General features: G+C 49.0%; 2 protein-coding genes across 3 annotated transcripts in view; one reads left to right on the top strand and one right to left on the bottom strand.

Annotated features, from left to right (window-relative positions):
* Positions 1 to 16,913, top strand: part of LOC134928430 (cytochrome b-c1 complex subunit 7) — a 59,555-nt gene that overhangs the window by 881 nt on the left and 41,761 nt on the right. The window lies entirely within an intron of this gene.
* The window catches only part of LOC134928429 (2-iminobutanoate/2-iminopropanoate deaminase-like), a 66,065-nt gene that overhangs the window by 27,086 nt on the left and 22,066 nt on the right, over positions 1 to 16,913 (bottom strand). For both annotated transcript variants that reach the window (XM_063924143.1, XM_063924144.1), the window contains exons 2-4: positions 15,648 to 15,753; positions 3,148 to 3,202; positions 559 to 627 (exon numbers count right to left, since the gene is read on the bottom strand). In XM_063924143.1, coding sequence (XP_063780213.1) covers positions 559 to 627; positions 3,148 to 3,202; positions 15,648 to 15,753 — 230 coding nt within the window. The remainder of the gene's footprint in view (positions 1 to 558; positions 628 to 3,147; positions 3,203 to 15,647; positions 15,754 to 16,913) is intronic.

Genomic DNA, 16,913 nt, shown 5'->3' with positions numbered 1-16,913 from the left:
CGGAGCTGTCAGCGGACGTTTTTTTTTTTTTATCAGAGCGGCTGCGTGTGACATCACGCAGCTGCCCCGAAAATGGCCCCACCCCCATTCGACCCGCCCCCCAATGCCTTGTCGTCGCCCAGCGATGCGACCACAATGTGTGTGTCTGCGCAGTCGCTGAGCACCCGCGCAGTTTTCCACCATCGGCAAACTGCGCTGCGGGCCACATCAGAGGCCGGGTCTGAATGACCCTCCATGTCAGGGAGAGTTGGCTTTGGCAAGTATGATGTAATGTCTTTAATTATCCACAATCCTGTCTGATGGAGATACATATCCTTGATACATCTCCCCCATATAGATTTATAGGCTTTGGGAAATTGAGACTATGACATCAATACGCACATTTAAATCCTTCAGCTCTGAGCTGCAGTCACAATGCAGATAACAGTATGGTGACATTTCTGCCTAATGTCTCCTGTGAAGGTATTTGCAGCAGTGGAAAAACAAATGAATATCATGCAATAAGGGAAAAGAGAAAGCTATTTGGTTATAACTTATTTCTTTTTTTTAAATACTTACACTGCTTGTAAACTTCATTAACATCATCAAAATCCTTGATATCAGCCAATAAGACGGTTGTTTTCACAACTGAAAAATACAGAGAACATATATATTCTTTTAAAGATATACTTGATATTCTTTGGGGACAATTCAGTTAGAACCGTGGGGATTTCTAGGGTATCCGGTCTATAGATCTACACTGAAAAGGTCTACAGTCAATAGGGCGACAACTAATGGTCGACAGGGTCAAAAGCTCTACACATTTTTTTTTATTTTTTTTTTACATTTTTACAACTTTTGCTGCATTTACTATCCATGTCACAAACTATTACCTTTAGTAACCGAGCCCGAAGCGTGGCGAGCAAAGCGAGCCCGAGAGGTGTCGCATTTCAAAAAATTGGGGTAAAAAATGTTTAAAAACACAAAACACACAATTTTTTGTGTGTCGACCATTTGCCACTGTTGACCTTTTGACCCTGTCGACCTAATGACTGTCTATCTTTTCTTCTGTCTCAGAACCGATTTCTAGAGGGAGTGAGCACAAATTACAGAACTATTGCCTTGGTGCTAGTCGCGGGCTTAGCATGTGCTAAGAGGCGGATTTATACCTCATGGGGCTCTAAGCAAGACACAAACTAGGGGCCCCCTTCCTCAAACAATCCTCAGCGTGCCTCCCCCCCACCCCGCCACCAATTGTAGCAGATAGGTTATTGCACATTTTGCCCCCCCCCCCCCAGTTAAAGTATGCTCCCTAATGAGCCCGCCCCCCCTCCCTCCGATTATAGCAGGCGGATGATAGTCGTACTAGTGTATTTATTATTAGTTATATAGCGCACACATATTCCGCAGCGTTTTACGGAGAACATTTGGCCATTCACATCAGTCCCTTCCCCAGTGGAGCTTACAATCTATATTCCCGACCACATGTACACATTCACACTAGGGTTATTTTTGTTGGGAGCCAATTAAACTATAAAAAAACAAAAAAACAAAAAAAAAAACCAGCTTTCCTCCCGAAACCACACAGGTTCTGTAAAACCTGTGTGTTTTCGTGAGAGACAACCCCATTTTCGCTTGAAAACGGGGCTGTTTATGGGGATTTGGTTCCTGACAACCGTGGCGACCTGCAGTGTACCATACCAGCCACAGCAGCAGCAGGCTGGGACTGCAGTCAGGGCGCTGCAGCCCTCGGCAGGGAAGCCAGGGCAGTGCCGTGACCCGCATCCCCCCTCTTCCCCCGTCAGCGGTCATATGACCGGAGGTGCAGCGCTGCATCGGAAGCTGTCAGGAGCCGGCACCCGGTGCAGTACAGTAAAACCCTGATAAGCCGCAGCTCGTGCCAGCTTATCGGGGCTAATAGGATAGCCCTGAGCAATATCATTACCACGGGTAATTGGATATCCCCATAAGCATCTGACATCATACACACGTGTGTCATGACTGGCTACACGCACAGTACTGCAGGACTGGAGACACAGGCATGCGCTGAAGCCGGCACCCAAAAGCTGCCTAATACCAGCCTGCTGGGAGTATTCTGCCAGCCCAGCTCTCGAACAATTTTGGTGAAGCTCGTGGTCCGCCGGAAATGCCCTTTATACTGCCTTGTCGGTGGGCCCCCTGTGACCAACAGGGCCCTAAGCAGCCGCTTTGATTACCTTGTGGTAAATCCTCCACAGGCCAGCACTTACCTGGGAGCCATACAATTCTTTATGTTTTACATTTCAGACTTTGTAAAAGGGTGGTAGACTCGGGCTCTTGCGCCTGGGGCTATTCAATTACAGCCCCTTTTTCTCTTGCGGTAAATTTGCCATTAACGTATGTTAATCCACAGGTTCCGGGAAGTACCCAGAGCAATGGGATAACACGTTCACAGCACCTCTATCAGGCTCAAACAGAAATCCTCATTAAGTGCAGCATGCAAGTTTAGCGCAGACTGTAATTGAATGTAATGTAAGGGGGGAAAATACATTTATTCTTTCCGCTTGCAGGGTAAATACTGGCTGCTTCTGCATGTAGCCTACACATTCTGCACAGCTCTATTCTTACTCTGCAGTTTAGATTTGAGTTTGGACATACCCCTCTATAAATCTCTGTGCCTATTTTCTTTTTGTAGAAATTATTTCACCACGTAGCGGACTCGCGCGGGTTTTATTCCCACTCTATGGGTGTCATGGACACCCACGAGTGGGATTAGACACTGTGGTTTGACATGCCGACCGGCGGGATTTTAAGAGGGGTGTGTGTGTGTGTGTAGTGGTCGTTATTGTGACCACCGATAACATAACTACATCCCTTTTATACAGCTCAGATGCAGAGGGTTTGCTACCTATGGATGGGGATGGTGAGGCAAGGAGGGGCAAAAAAAAAGTGTTTGGAGACAGGTGGCAGATTTCCAAGACTATAAAGAAACAAATGTTTTGGGACATACTGAGAGGTAGAGATGGGGCAGGTTGCAGCCAGCTAATAGGTTGCCCCAAACTGCACTATTCCATTAACAGAAGAGGAAGAAAGGTCAGGTGATGCCTACCAGGGGAACCTGGAATAGATGCCTGCAAATGATATTAGGTCACATGATGATCATTTAAAAAAAATAGAAAGCCCACATACCATTGCCATAATCACATCCTGCTGTCTTAAGGATTTCTCCCATGTTCAGCAAAGCCTGGTTACAATTAGAAGAATTAAACATGGCTAAGAGTGAGAATATTTAAGTTTATTTTATTTACTGTTGAAGCACTACATATTTGGAAACACAACACTCAGCGATGGTGCAATAGTAAGGTCTGCAAAATGAGTCACAGTTTTTGCCGATAGCAACCAATCAGACACTAGTTATCATATTGTACTGCAAATTAGAATATGAAACAAAACATCTGATTGGTGGTTATCGGTAGCACCTGTGTCCACAGCATTTTAAATGTCCCCCATAGAAACTATAGCCTTGTACCTTGCTGATCACTGAAGGGTGGGAGGAGGGCAGGGAGAGGCTATGGAGAACATGGAACAGAATGTGTATGTGACTGGCATACCCGTTACTATGTGATCCAGGGGACGTGCCCCTATTATGCCTGCCAGTAAAGTGGATGTAAAACTGGCCTTGATTTCAACCCCACTGATCTCCTCTATATTGTACGGAAAAGGGGTATGGGTCATTAGGTCGACAAGACTAAGGCCGACAGTCATTAGGTCGACCATTATTGGTCGACATGGTCTCTAGGTCGACATGAACAAGATAGACATGGAAAAAGGTCGACATGAGTTTTTTTACTTTTTTTGGTGTAGTTTTCTTCGTAAAGTGACGGGGAACCCAAATTAGTGCACCGTGTCCTCTCGCATGGCTCGCTTCACTCGCCATGCTTCGGGCAAGATTACCGTTCCCAATCGTAGTCCACGTGGATCGTAAAGTATGAAAAAGTTCAAAAAAATTAAGAATTTTTTTTTGTGAAAAACGCATGTCGACCTAATGACCATGTCGACCTAGTGCATGTCGACCAATAGTGGTCGACCTAATGACTGTAAGCCCGACAAAGTACAGCTGTAATACTGAGTGACTATAAGGGGTCTATTTACCCTGCCTTGGATGGAGATAAAGTACCAGCCAATCAGCTCCTAACTGCCATGTCACAGGCTGGGTTTGAAAAAATAAGATTTTAAACCTACCGGTAAATCTTTTTCTCCTAGTCCGTAGAGGATGCTGGGGACTCCGTAAGGACCATGGGGATAGACGGGCTCCGCAGGAGACATGGGCACTAAAAAGAACTTTAGATATGGGTGTGCACTGGCTCCTCCCTCTATGCCCCTCCTCCAGACCTCAGTTAGAGAAACTGTGCCCAGAGGAGACGGACAGTACGAGGAAAGGATCTTTGTTAATCCAAGGGCAAGATTCATACCAGCCCACACCATTCACACCGTATAACTTGTGATATACTAACCAGTTAACAGTATGAAAACAACATAGCATCAGTCCGAGACCGATGAAACTATAACATAACCCTTTAGTAAGCAAAACTATATACAAGTCTTGCAGAAGTAGTCCGCACTTGGGATGGGCGCCCAGCATCCTCTACGGACTAGGAGAAAAAGATTTACCGGTAGGTTTAAAATCTTATTTTCTCTTACGTCCTAGAGGATGCTGGGGACTCCGTAAGGACCATGGGGATTATACCAAAGCTCCCAAACGGGCGGGAGAGTGCGGATGACTCTGCAGCACCGATTGAGCAAACATGAGGTCCTCCTCAGCCAGGGTATCAAACTTATAGAATTTTGCAAAGGTGTTTGAACCCGACCAAGTAGCAGCTCGGCACAGCTGTAGTGCCGAGACCCCTCGGGCAGCCGCCCAAGAAGAGCCCACCTTCCTAGTGGAATGGGCTTTTACCGAATTTGGTAACGGCAATCCAGCCGTAGAATGAGCCTGCTGAATCGTATTACAGATCCAGCGAGCAATAGTCTGCTTTGAAGCAGGAGCGCCAACCTTGTTGGCTGCATACAGGACAAACAGTGCTTCTGTTTTTCTGACTCTAGCCGTTCTGGCCACGTAAATTTTCAAAGCCCTGACCACATCAAGGGACTCGGAATCCTCCAAGTCTCGCGTAGCCACAGGCACCACAATAGGTTGGTTCATATGAAAAGATGACACCATCTTAGGCAAAAATTGAGGACGGGTCCGCAATTCCGCTCTATCCATATGGAAAACCAGATAGGGGCTTTTATGAGACAAAGCCGCCAATTCCGACACTCGCCTAGCCGAAGCCAAGGCTAACAACATGACCACCTTCCAAGTGAGATATTTTAACTCCACCGTTTTAAGTGGTTCAAACCAGTGCGACTTAAGGAAACTCAACACCACATTAAGGTCCCAAGGCGCCACTGGAGGTACAAAAGGAGGCTGAATATGCAGCACACCCTTCACAAAAGTCTGTACTTTTGGGAGAGAAGCCAATTCCTTCTGAAAGAAAATGGATAGGGCCGAAATCTGAACCTTAATGGAGCCTAATTTTAGGCCCAAATTCACTCCAATCTGTAGGAAGTGAAGGAAACGGCCCAGATGGAATTCTTCCGTAGGAGCATTCCTGGCCTCACACCAAGAAACATACTTTCGCCATATACGGTGATAATGTTTAGCTGTCACGTCCTTCCTAGCCTTTATCAGAGTAGGAATGACCTCATCCGGAATGCCCTTTTCCGCTAGGTTCCGGCGTTCAACCGCCATGCCGTCAAACGCAGCCGCGGTAAGTCTTGGAACAGTCAGGGCCCCTGTTGCAACAGGTCCTGCCTTAGAGGAAGAGGCCACAGATCTTCTGTGAGCATCTCCTGCAGATCCGGATACCAGGCCCTTCGCGGTCAATCTGGAACAATTAGAATTGTCTGTACTCCTCTTTTTCTTATTATTCTCAACACCTTTGGGATGAGAGGAAGAGGAGGAAACACATAAACCGACTGGAACACCCACGGTGTCACTAGGGCGTCCACAGCTACCGCCTGAGGGTCTCTTGACCTGGCGCAATACCTCTGTAGCTTTTTGTTGAGGCGGGACGCCATCATGTCTATCTGGGGCAGTCCCCACCGACTTGCAATCTGTGCGAAGACTTCCTGATGAAGTCCCCACTCTCCTGGATGCAGGTCGTGCCTGCTGAGGAAGTCTGCTTCCCAGTTGTCCACTCCCGGAATGAACACTGCTGACAGTGCGCTTACATGATTTTCCGCCCAGCGAAGAATCCTGGTGGCTTCCGCCATTGCCACTCTGCTCCTTCTGCCGCCTTGGCGGTTTACATGAGCCACTGCGGTGATGTTGTCTGACTGAATCAGAACTGGTAGGTCGCGAAGTAAGGTCTCCGCTTGACGAAGGGCGTTGTATATGGCCCTCAGCTCCAGGACGTTGATGTGAAGACAAGTCTCTTGACTTGTCCAAAGTCCTTGGAAGTTTCTTCCCTGTGTGACTGCTCCCCAACCTCGGAGGCTCGCGTCCGTGGTCACCAGAACCCAGTCCTGAATGCCGAACTTGCGGCCCTCTAGAAGGCGAGCACTCTGTAGCCACCACAGGAGAGATACCCTGGCCCTGGGGGACAGGGCGATCAACTGATGAATCTGTAGATGTGACCCGGACTTGTCCAGTAGGTCCCATTGGAAGGTCCTCGCATGGAACCTGCCGAAGGGAATGGCCTCGTACGATGCCACCATCTTTCCCAGGACTCGAGTGCAGTGATGCACTGACACCTGTTTTGGCTTCAATAGGTTCCTGACCAGGGTCATGAGTTCCTGAGCCTTTTCTATCGGAAGATAAACCCTTTTCTGGTCCGTATCCAGAATCATGCCCAAGAAGGTCAGACCATGTCAGGTAGGAACCAACTGCGACTTCGAGATATTGAGAATCCAGCCGTGTTGCTGTAACACTTTCAGTGAAAGTGACACGCTGCTCAGCAACTGCTCTCTTGATCTCACTTTTATGAGGAGATCGTCCAAGTACGGGATAATTGTGACACCCTGCTTGCGCAGGAGCACCATCATTTCCGCCATTACCTTGGTGAAAATCCTCGGGGCCGTGGAAAGCCCAAACGGCAACGTCTGAAATTGGTAATGACAATCCTGTACCGCAAATCTCAGGTACGCCTGATGAGGTGGATATATGGGAAAATGAAGGTATGCATCCTTTATGTCCAGGGATACCATAAAATCCCCTCCTTCCAGGCTGGCGATGACCGCTCTGAGCGATTCCATTTTGAACTTGAACCTTTTCAAGTATAGGTTCAGGGATTTGTAATTTAAAATGGGTCTGACCGAACCGTCCGGTTTCGGGACTACAAACAGGGTTGAGTAATATCCCCTCCCTTGTTGAAGTAGGGGAACCTTGACCACCACCTGTTGAAGATACAATTTGTGAATTGCATTTAACACTAACTCCCTTTCTGGGGGAGAAGCCGGCAGGGCCGATTTGAAAAACCGGCGAGGAGGCACCTCTTCGAATTCCAGCTTGTAACCCTGAGAAACAATTTCTATTGCCCAGGGATCCACCTGTGAGTGAACCCAGATGTGGCTGAAAAGTCGAAGACGTGCCCCCACTGGGGCGGACTCCCTTAGCGGAGCCCCAGCGTCATGCGGTGGATTTTGTAGAGGCCGGGGAGGACTTCTGTTCCGGGGAACTAGCTGTGTTGTGCAGCTTTTTCCCTCTGCCCTTACCTCTGGCAAGAAAGGACGCACCTCGTACTTTCTTGTTTCTCTGTGACCGAAAGGACTGCATTTGATAATGTGGCGCTTTCTTAGGCTGTGAGGGAATATAAGGCAAAAAATTGGATTTACCAGCTGTAGCTGTGGAGACCAGGTCCGAGAGACCTTCTCCAAACAATTCCTCACCCTTGTAAGGTAAAACCTCCATATGCCTTTTTGAGTCGGCATCACCTGTCCATTGCCGAGTCCATAGGACTCGCCTAGCAGAAATCGACATAGCGTTGACTCTAGAACCCAGTAAACCAATGTCTCTTTGAGCATCTCTCATATATAAGACAGCATCTTTTATATGTCCTAGGGTCAATAATATGGTATCCTTATCTAGGGTCTCAATCTCCGCTGATAAGGTATCTGTCCACGCGGCTACAGCGCTACAAACCCAAGCCGACGCAATAGCCGGTCTGAGTAAAGTACCAGAATGTGTGTAAATGGACTTCAAAATAACCTCCTGCTTGCGCTCAGCAGGATCCCTTAGGGTAGCCGTATCTTGGGATGGCAGCGCTACCTTTTTGGATAGGCGTGTCAACGCTTTGTCCACCCTAGGGGAGGATTCCCACCGTATCCTGTCCTTACACAACTCGTTCAGCTCATGAGAAGGGGGAAAGGTTACCTCAGGTTTCTTTCCCTTATACATGTGTACCCTCCTGTCAGAGACAGGGGGTTCCTCTGTGATATGCAAAACATCTTTTATTGCAATAATCATATATCGAATACATTGAGCCAATTTTGGCTGTAACTTTGCATCATCGTAGTCGACACTGGAGTCAGAATCCATGTCGGTATCAGTGTCTACTATTTGGGATAGTGGGCGCGTTTGAGACCCCGAAGGTCCCTGCGACATAGGGACAGACATGGGTTGACTCCCTGGCTGTTCCCTAGCCTCAGCTTTGTCTATTCTTTTGTGCAATAAATTCCCATTAGCACTTAAAACATTCCACATATCCATCCAGTCAGGTGTCGGCGTTGTCGACGGAGACACCACATTCATTTGCTCCACCTCCTCCCTAGGAGAGCCTTCTACCTCAGACATGTCGACACACGCGTACCGACACACCACACCACACACACAGGGAATCCTCTTATCTGAAGACAGTTCCCCCACAAGGCCCTTTGGAGAGACAGAGAGAGAGTATGCCAGCACACACCCAGCGCTAATGACCCAGGAAAAAATACGATTTTACTCACCGGTAAATCTATTTCTCGTAGTCCGTAGTGGATGCTGGGAACTCCGTAAGGACCATGGGGAATAGCGGCTCCGCAGGAGACTGGGCACAACTAAAGAAGCTTTAGGACTACCTGGTGTGCACTGGCTCCTCCCACTATGACCCTCCTCCAGACCTCAGTTAGGATACTGTGCCCGGAAGAGCTGACACAATAAGGAAGGATTTTGAATCCCGGGTAAGACTCATACCAGCCACACCAATCACACCGTATAACTCGTGATATTATACCCAGTTAACAGTATGAAATATAACTGAGCCTCAGTAACAGATGGCTCATAACAATAACCCTTTAGTTAGGCAATAACTATATACAAGTATTGCAGACAATCCGCACTTGGGACGGGCGCCCAGCATCCACTACGGACTACGAGAAATAGATTTACCGGTGAGTAAAATCTTATTTTCTCTGACGTCCTAGTGGATGCTGGGAACTCCGTAAGGACCATGGGGATTATACCAAAGCTCCCAAACGGGCGGGAGAGTGCGGATGACTCTGCAGCACCGAATGAGCAAACTCAAGGTCCTCCTCAGCCAGGGTATCAAACTTGTAGACTTTTGCAAAAATGTTTGAACCCGACCAAGTAACAGCTCGGCAAAGTTGTAAAGCCGAGACCCCTCGGGCAGCCGCCCAAGATGAGCCCACTTTCCTCGTGGAATGGGCTTTTACAGATTTAGGGTGCGGCAGTCCAGCCGCAGAATGTGCAAGTTGAATCGTGCTATAGATCCAGCGAGCAATAGTCTGCTTAGAAGCAGGAGCACCCAGGATAAATAGCGAGTCAGTTTTCCTGACTCCAGCCGTCCTGGAAACATATATTTTCAGGGCCCTGACTACGTCCAGTAACTTGGAGTCCTCCAAGTCCCACGTAGCCGCAGGCACCACAATAGGTTGGTTCACATGAAAAGCTGATACCACCTTAGGAAGGAATTGGGAACGAGTCCTCAATTCCGCCCTATCCATATGAAAATCAGATAAGGGCTTTTGCATGACAAAACCGCCAATTCTGATACACGCCTGGCCGACGCCAAGGCCAACAGCATGACCACTTTCCACGTGAGGTATTTAGGCTCTACGGATTTAAGTGGCTCAACCCAATGCGACTTCAGGAAAACCAACACCACGTTGAGATCCCACGGTGCTACTAGAGGCACAAACGGGGGCTGAATATGCAGCACTCCCTTAACAAAAGTCTGAACTTCAGGCAGTGAAGCCAGTTCTTTTTGGAAGAAAATGTACAGAGCCGAAATCTGGACCTTAATGGAACCCAATTTTAGTCCCGTAGTCACTCCTGACTGTAGGAAGTGCAGAAATCGACCCAGTTGAAATTCCTCCGTTGGGGCCTTCCTGGCCTCACACCAAGCAACATATTTTTGCCATATGCGGTGTTTTTCGATCACATCTTTCCTAGCCTCAATCAGCGTAGGAATGACTTCCTCCGGAATGCCTTTTTCCTTTAGGATCCGGTGTTCAACCGCCATGCCGTCAAACACAGCCGTGGTAAGTCTTGGAACAGGCAGGGCCCCTGCTGCAGCAGGTCCTGTCTGAACGGCAGAGGCCATGGGTCCTCTGAGATCATTTCTTGAAGTTCTGGGTACCAAGCTCTTCTTGGCCAATCCGGAACCACGAGTATAGTTCTTACTCCTCTCCGTCTTAGTATTCTCAGTACCTTGGGTATGAGAGGCAAAGGAAGGAACACATACACCGACTGGTACACCCACGGTGTTACCAGAGCGTCCACAGCTATCGCCTGAGGGTCCCTTGACCTGGCGCAATATCTTTTTAGCTTTTTGTTGAGGCGGGACGCCATCATGTCCACCTGTGGCCTTTCCCAATGGTGTACAATCATTTTGAAGACTTCTGGATGAAGTCCCCACTCTCCCGGGTGGAGGTCGTGCCTGCTGAGGAAGTCTGCTTCCCAGTTGTCCACTCCCGGAATGAACACTGCTGACAGTGCTAACACATGATTTTCCGCCCATCGGAAAATCCTTGTGGCTTCTGCCATCACCATCCTGCTTCTTGTGCCGCCCTGCTGGTTTACATGGGCGACCGCCGTGATGTTGTCTGACTGGATCAGCACCGGCTGGTGTTGAAGCAGGGGTCTAGCCTGACTTAGGGCATTGTGAATGGCCCTTAGTCCCAGAATATTTATGTGTAGGGAAGTCTCCTGACTTGACCATAGTCCTTGGAAGTTTCTTCCCTGTGTGACTGCCCCCCCAGCCTCGAAGGCTGGCATCCGTGGTCACCAGGACCCAGTCCTGTATGCCGAATCTGCGGCCCTCTAGAAGATGAGCACTCTGCAGCCACCACAACAGCGACACCCTGGCCCTTGGGGACAGGGTTATCAGCCGATGCATCTGAAGATGCGACCCGGACCACTTGTCCAACAGATCCCACTGGAAGATCCTTGCATGGAACCTGCCGAATGGAATTTCTTCGTAAGAAGCTACCATCTTTCCCAGGACTCGCGTGCATTGATGCACCGACACCTGTATTTGTATTAGGAGGTCTCTGACTAGAGATGACAACTCCTTGGCCTTCTCCTCCGGGAGAAACCCTTTTTCCTGTTCTGTGTCCAGAACCATACCCAGGAACAGTAGACGCGTCGTAGGAACCAGCTGCGACTTTGGACTATTCAGAATCCAGCCGTGCTGTTGTAGCACTTCCCGAGATAGTGCTACTCCGACGAACAACTGCTCCCTGGACCTCGCCTTTATAAGGAGATCGTCCAAGTACGGGATAATTAGAACTCCCTTTTTTTTGAAGGAGTATCATCATTTCGGACATTACCAAATACCCTCGGTGCCGGGGACAGACCAACGGCAACGTCTGGAATTGGTAATGACAGTCCTGTACCACAATTTTGAGGTACTCCTGGTGAGGAGGGTAAATGGGGACATGCAGGTAAGCATCCTTGATGTCCAGTGATACCATGTAATCCCCTTCGTCCAGGCTTGCAATAACCGCCCTGAGCGATTCCATTTTGAACTTGAACCTTCGTATATAAGTGTGCAAGGATTTAAATTTTAGAATGGGTCTCACCGAACCGTCTGGTTTCGGTACCACCAACATTGTGGAATAGTAACCCCGGCTTTGTTGAAGGAGGGGTACCTTGATTATCACCTGCTGGAAGTACAGCTTGTGAATTGCCGCCAGTACTACCTCTCCTCGAGGGCAGCAGGCAAGGCTGATTTGAGGTAACGGCGAGGGGGAGTCGCATCGAACTTGTATCCCTGTGATACTACTTGCAGAACCCAGGGATCCACCTGTGAGCGAGCCCACTGGTCGCTAAAGTTCCCGAGACGCGCCACCACCGCACCTGGCTCTACCTGTGGAGCCCCAGCGTCATGCGGTGGACTCAGAGGAAGCGGGGGAAGATTTTTGATCCTGGGAACTGGCTGTCTGGTGCAGCTTTTTCCCTCTTCCCTTGTCTCTGTGCAGAAAGGAAGCGCCTTTGACCCGCTTGCTTTTCTGAAGCCGAAAGGACTGTACCTTATAATACGGTGCTTTCTTAGGCTGTGAGGAAACTTGAGGTAAATTTTTTCCTTCCCAGCTGTTGCTGTGGATATGAGGTCCCAGAGACCATCCCCAAACAATTCCTCACCCTTATAAGGCAGAATCTTCATGTGCCTTCTAAAGTCAGCATCGCCTGTCCACTGCCGGGTCCCTAATACCCTCCTGGCAGAATGGACATTGCATTAATTCTGGATGCCAGCCGGCAAATATCCCTCTGTGCATCCCTCATATATAAGACGACGTCTTTGATATGCTCTATGGTTAGCAAATAGTATCCCTGTCCTAACAGGGTAATAGACCACGCTGCAGCAGCACTATCCATGCTGAGGCAATTGCAGGTCTCAGTATAGTACCTGAGTGTGTATATACAGACTTCAGGATAGCCTCCTGCTTTTTATCAGCAGGCTCCTTCAAAGTGGCCGTATTCTAAGACGGCAGTGCCACCTTTTTTGACAAACGTGTGAGCGCCTTATCCACCCTAGGGGATATCTCCCAACGTGACCTATCCTCTGGCGGGAAAGGGTACGTCATCAGTAACTTTTTAGAAATTACTAGTTTCTTATCGGGGGGAACCCACGCTTCTTCACACACTTCATTCACTCATCTGATGGGGGAACAAAACACTGTCTGCTTTTTCTCCCCAAACATAAAACCCCCTTTTTTTTTTTTTTTTTGATACCTGGGTTAATGTCAGAAATGTGTAACACATTTTTCATTGCCGAGATCATGCAACGGATGTTCCTAGTGGATTGTGTATATGTCTCAACCTCGTCGACACTGGAGTCAGACTCCGTGTCGACATCTGTGTCAGCCATCTGAGGTAGCGGGCGTTTTTGAGCCCCTGATGGCCTTTGAGACGCCTGGGCAGGCGCGGGTTGAGAAGCCGGCTGTCCCACAGCTGTTACGTCATCCAGCCTTTTATGTAAGGAGTTGACACTGTCGGTTAATACCTTCCACCTATCCATCACTCTGGTGTCGGCCCCACAGGGGGCGACATCACATTTATCGGCATCTGCTCCGCCTCCACATAAGCCTCCTCATCAACCATGTCGACACAGCCGTACCGACACACCGCACACACACAGGGAATGCTCTGACTGAGGACAGGACCCCACAAAGTCCTTTGAGGAGACAGAGAGTATGCCAGCACACACCAGAGCGCTATATAATGCAGGGATTCACACTACCCACAGTGATTTTTCCCTTATAGCTGCTATAATACACAGATTTGCGCCTAAATTTAGTGCCCCCCCTCTCTTTTTAACTCTTTGAGCCTGAAAACTACAGGGGAGAGCCTGGGGAGCTGTCTTCCAGCTGCACTGTGAAGAGAAAATGGCGCCAGTGTGCTGAGGGAGATAGCCCCGCCCCTTTTTCGGCTGACTTTTCTCCCGCTTTTTTATGGATTCTGGCAGGGGTATTTTACACATATATAGCCTCTAGGACTATATATTGTGCTTATTTTGCCAGACAAGGTGTTAATATTGCTGCTCAGGGCGCCCCCCCCAGCGCCCTGCACCCATCAGTGACCGGAGTGTGAGGTGTGCATGAGGAGCAATGGCGCACAGCTGCAGTGCTGTGCGCTACCTTGTTGAAGACCGAAGTCTTCTGCCGCCGATTTTCAGGACCATCTTCATGCTTCTGGCTCTGTAAGGGGGACGGCGGCGCGGCTCCGGGACCGGACGATCGAGGTCGGGTCCTGTGTTCGATCCCTCTGGAGCTAATGGTGTCCAGTAGCCTAAGAAGCCCAAGCTAGCTGCAAGCAGGTAGGTTCGCTTCTTCTCCCCTTAGTCCCTCGTAGCAGTGAGTCTGTTGCCAGCAGATCTCACTGAAAATAAAAAACCTAAAATATACTTTCTTTTCTAGGAGCTCAGGAGAGCCCCTAGTGTGCATCCAGCTCAGCCGGGCACAAGATTCTAACCGAGGTCTGGAGGAGGGTCATAGTGGGAGGAGCCAGTGCACACCAGGTAGTCCTAAAGCTTTCTTTAGTTGTGCCCAGTCTCCTGCGGAGCCGCTATTCCCCATGGTCCTTACGGAGTTCCCAGCATCCACTAGGACGTCAGAGAAAACACACAATATGTTTACCCAGATATCGCTGTAATCTGTATATTGCGCCAATTAAGTGCCCCCCCCCTTCTTTAAAACCCTCTTTCACCGTGGATAAGCAGGGGAGAGTGCGGGGAGCTTTCTCTCAGCGCTGTGCTGTGGAGAAAATGGCGCTGGTGAGTGCTGAGGAAGAAGCCCCGCCCCCTCGGCGGCGGGCTTCTGTCCCGCTCAAATATTGAAAAAACCTGGCTGGGGCTCTTTATATATACAGTGCCCAGCTGTATATATACACATTTTGCCAGAAAAAGAGGTTTTATTGCTGCCCAGAGCGCCCCCCCTGCGCCCTGCACCCTTACAGTGACTACCGTTTGTGTGTGCTGTGTGGGAGCAATGGCGCACAGCTTTACTGCTGTGCTTTACCTCAGTGAAGATCTGAAGTCTTCTGCCACCTCTGAAGTCTTCTTTCTTCTCATACTCACCCGGCTTCTATCTGCGAGGAGGGCGGCGGCGCGGCTCTGGGACAGACGGCGAGGGTGAGACCTGCGTACCGATCCCTCTGGAGCTAATGGTGTCCAGTAGCCTGAGAAACAGAGCCTAACATTGAAGCAGGTCTGTTTCTCTCCCCTCAGTCCCTCGATGCAGGGAGTCTGTTGCCAGCAGGCTCCCTGAAAATAAAAAACCTAACAAATATACTTTCTTTCAGGAAACTCAGGAGAGCTTCCTATAATGCACCCAGTCTCCTCTGGGTACAGTAGTAAACTGAGGTCTGGAGGAGGGGCATAGAGGGAGGAGCCAGTGCACACCCATACCTAAAGTTATTTCTTAAAGTGCCCATGTCTCCTGCGGAGCCCGTCTATCCCCATGGTCCTTACGGAGTCCCCAGCATCCTCTAGGACGTAAGAGAAATGACAGTTAGAAGCTGATTGGCTGGTACTTTATGTCCATCCAAGGCTTAGTAAATAGACCCCTTAATAACATGAATGTATGGACAGCAGGTAATTAGGGCAAAGGCTCTCTCAACATCTTCTCAACAACAAAAAAACAACTTGATTTAAATGTCAGTAAATAAAAAACATCATGGAATAAGTGGCACATAAGTATTGTTTTACCTGTCTTGCCTCACTCTTCGTCCCACCGGGCACAAGCTGTCCACTCTTAGCATCTATGCCAATCAGCCCAGATACGTATACAGTCTTATCCACCACTACTGCTTGACTAGAATGCACAACAACCGACACCGCACATTACATTATATAATGTTGGATTATTACATCCTTCTGTGACAAACAGAACAGCGAGAACTTGTAATCTATTATATTTCAATAATAAAAAAAGACTTTCTTCATTTCTTGATTATGCAGGCAAAATATTTAGAATCTATAAACATGTTGGCTGGAGAGGCACTTCCTGTATAACAAACACTTCCTGTATGATATAGTGAATGGCAATGATGCAACTTCTGCCATCCACACGGGTGTAGTACGGTATGCCGGCGCTCGGGGTCCCGGCGACCAGCATACCGGCGCCGGGAGCCTGACCGCCGGCATACAGACAGCGTGGCAAGCGCAAAGGAGCCCCTTGCGGGCTCGCTGCGCTCGCCACGCTGCGGGCACAGTGACGCGCTACGCGCGCCACACTATTTTATTCTCCCTCCAGGGGGGTCGTGGACCCCCACGAGGGAGAATAGTTGTCGGTATGCCGGGTGTCAGGATTCCGGCGCCGGTATACTGTGCGCCGGGATCCCGACATTCGGCATACAGAAGACCACCCATCCACACACAGCACGACCGTTGGTGGCGTATAAGGATGCACCAATCAGTATTACAGCGCTAAAAGTGGGCTTGTCAGTCGTTGCACATTTGGCTGCGTGAATGTACACAAGGGAAGCAGTTTGTAGATTATTTGCATAAAGACGCACACGGTGACCGCCAATATACACTGCGCTTGTGTGAGACTCAGAATCAGTAATTTTACGCTTACAAGCATGCAAAAGATTGTCACCGTTTATGGGGGGTTATTTAGAGGTGCCAACAAACCAAGAAAGTTAGCAATTGGGCAAAACCATGTGCACTGCAGTTAGGGAAGATGTAACATGTGCAGAGAGATTTAGATTTGGTGGGTTATATTGTTTCTGTGCAGAGTAAAGAAATACTGGATGCTTTATGTTTACACTGCAATTTAGATTTCAGTTTGAACACACCCCACCCACATCTAACTCTCTCTGCACATGTTATATCTGCCACCCACTGCACTGCACATAGGGGGTCATTCTGACCCGTTTGCTCGCTGCGTTTTAATGCAGCAGAGCGAACGGGTCCCTGCTGCGCATGCGCCGACTCCGTAGTGCGCCGGCGCATGCCAGATGGCCGAAGGCC

This window comes from Pseudophryne corroboree, chromosome 5 (assembly GCF_028390025.1).
Source record: "Pseudophryne corroboree isolate aPseCor3 chromosome 5, aPseCor3.hap2, whole genome shotgun sequence".
Classification (NCBI taxonomy): Eukaryota; Metazoa; Chordata; class Amphibia; order Anura; family Myobatrachidae; genus Pseudophryne; species Pseudophryne corroboree.
The sequence above is the reverse complement of the archived record's forward strand: the minus strand, read 5'-3'. Positions and strand labels throughout refer to the sequence as shown.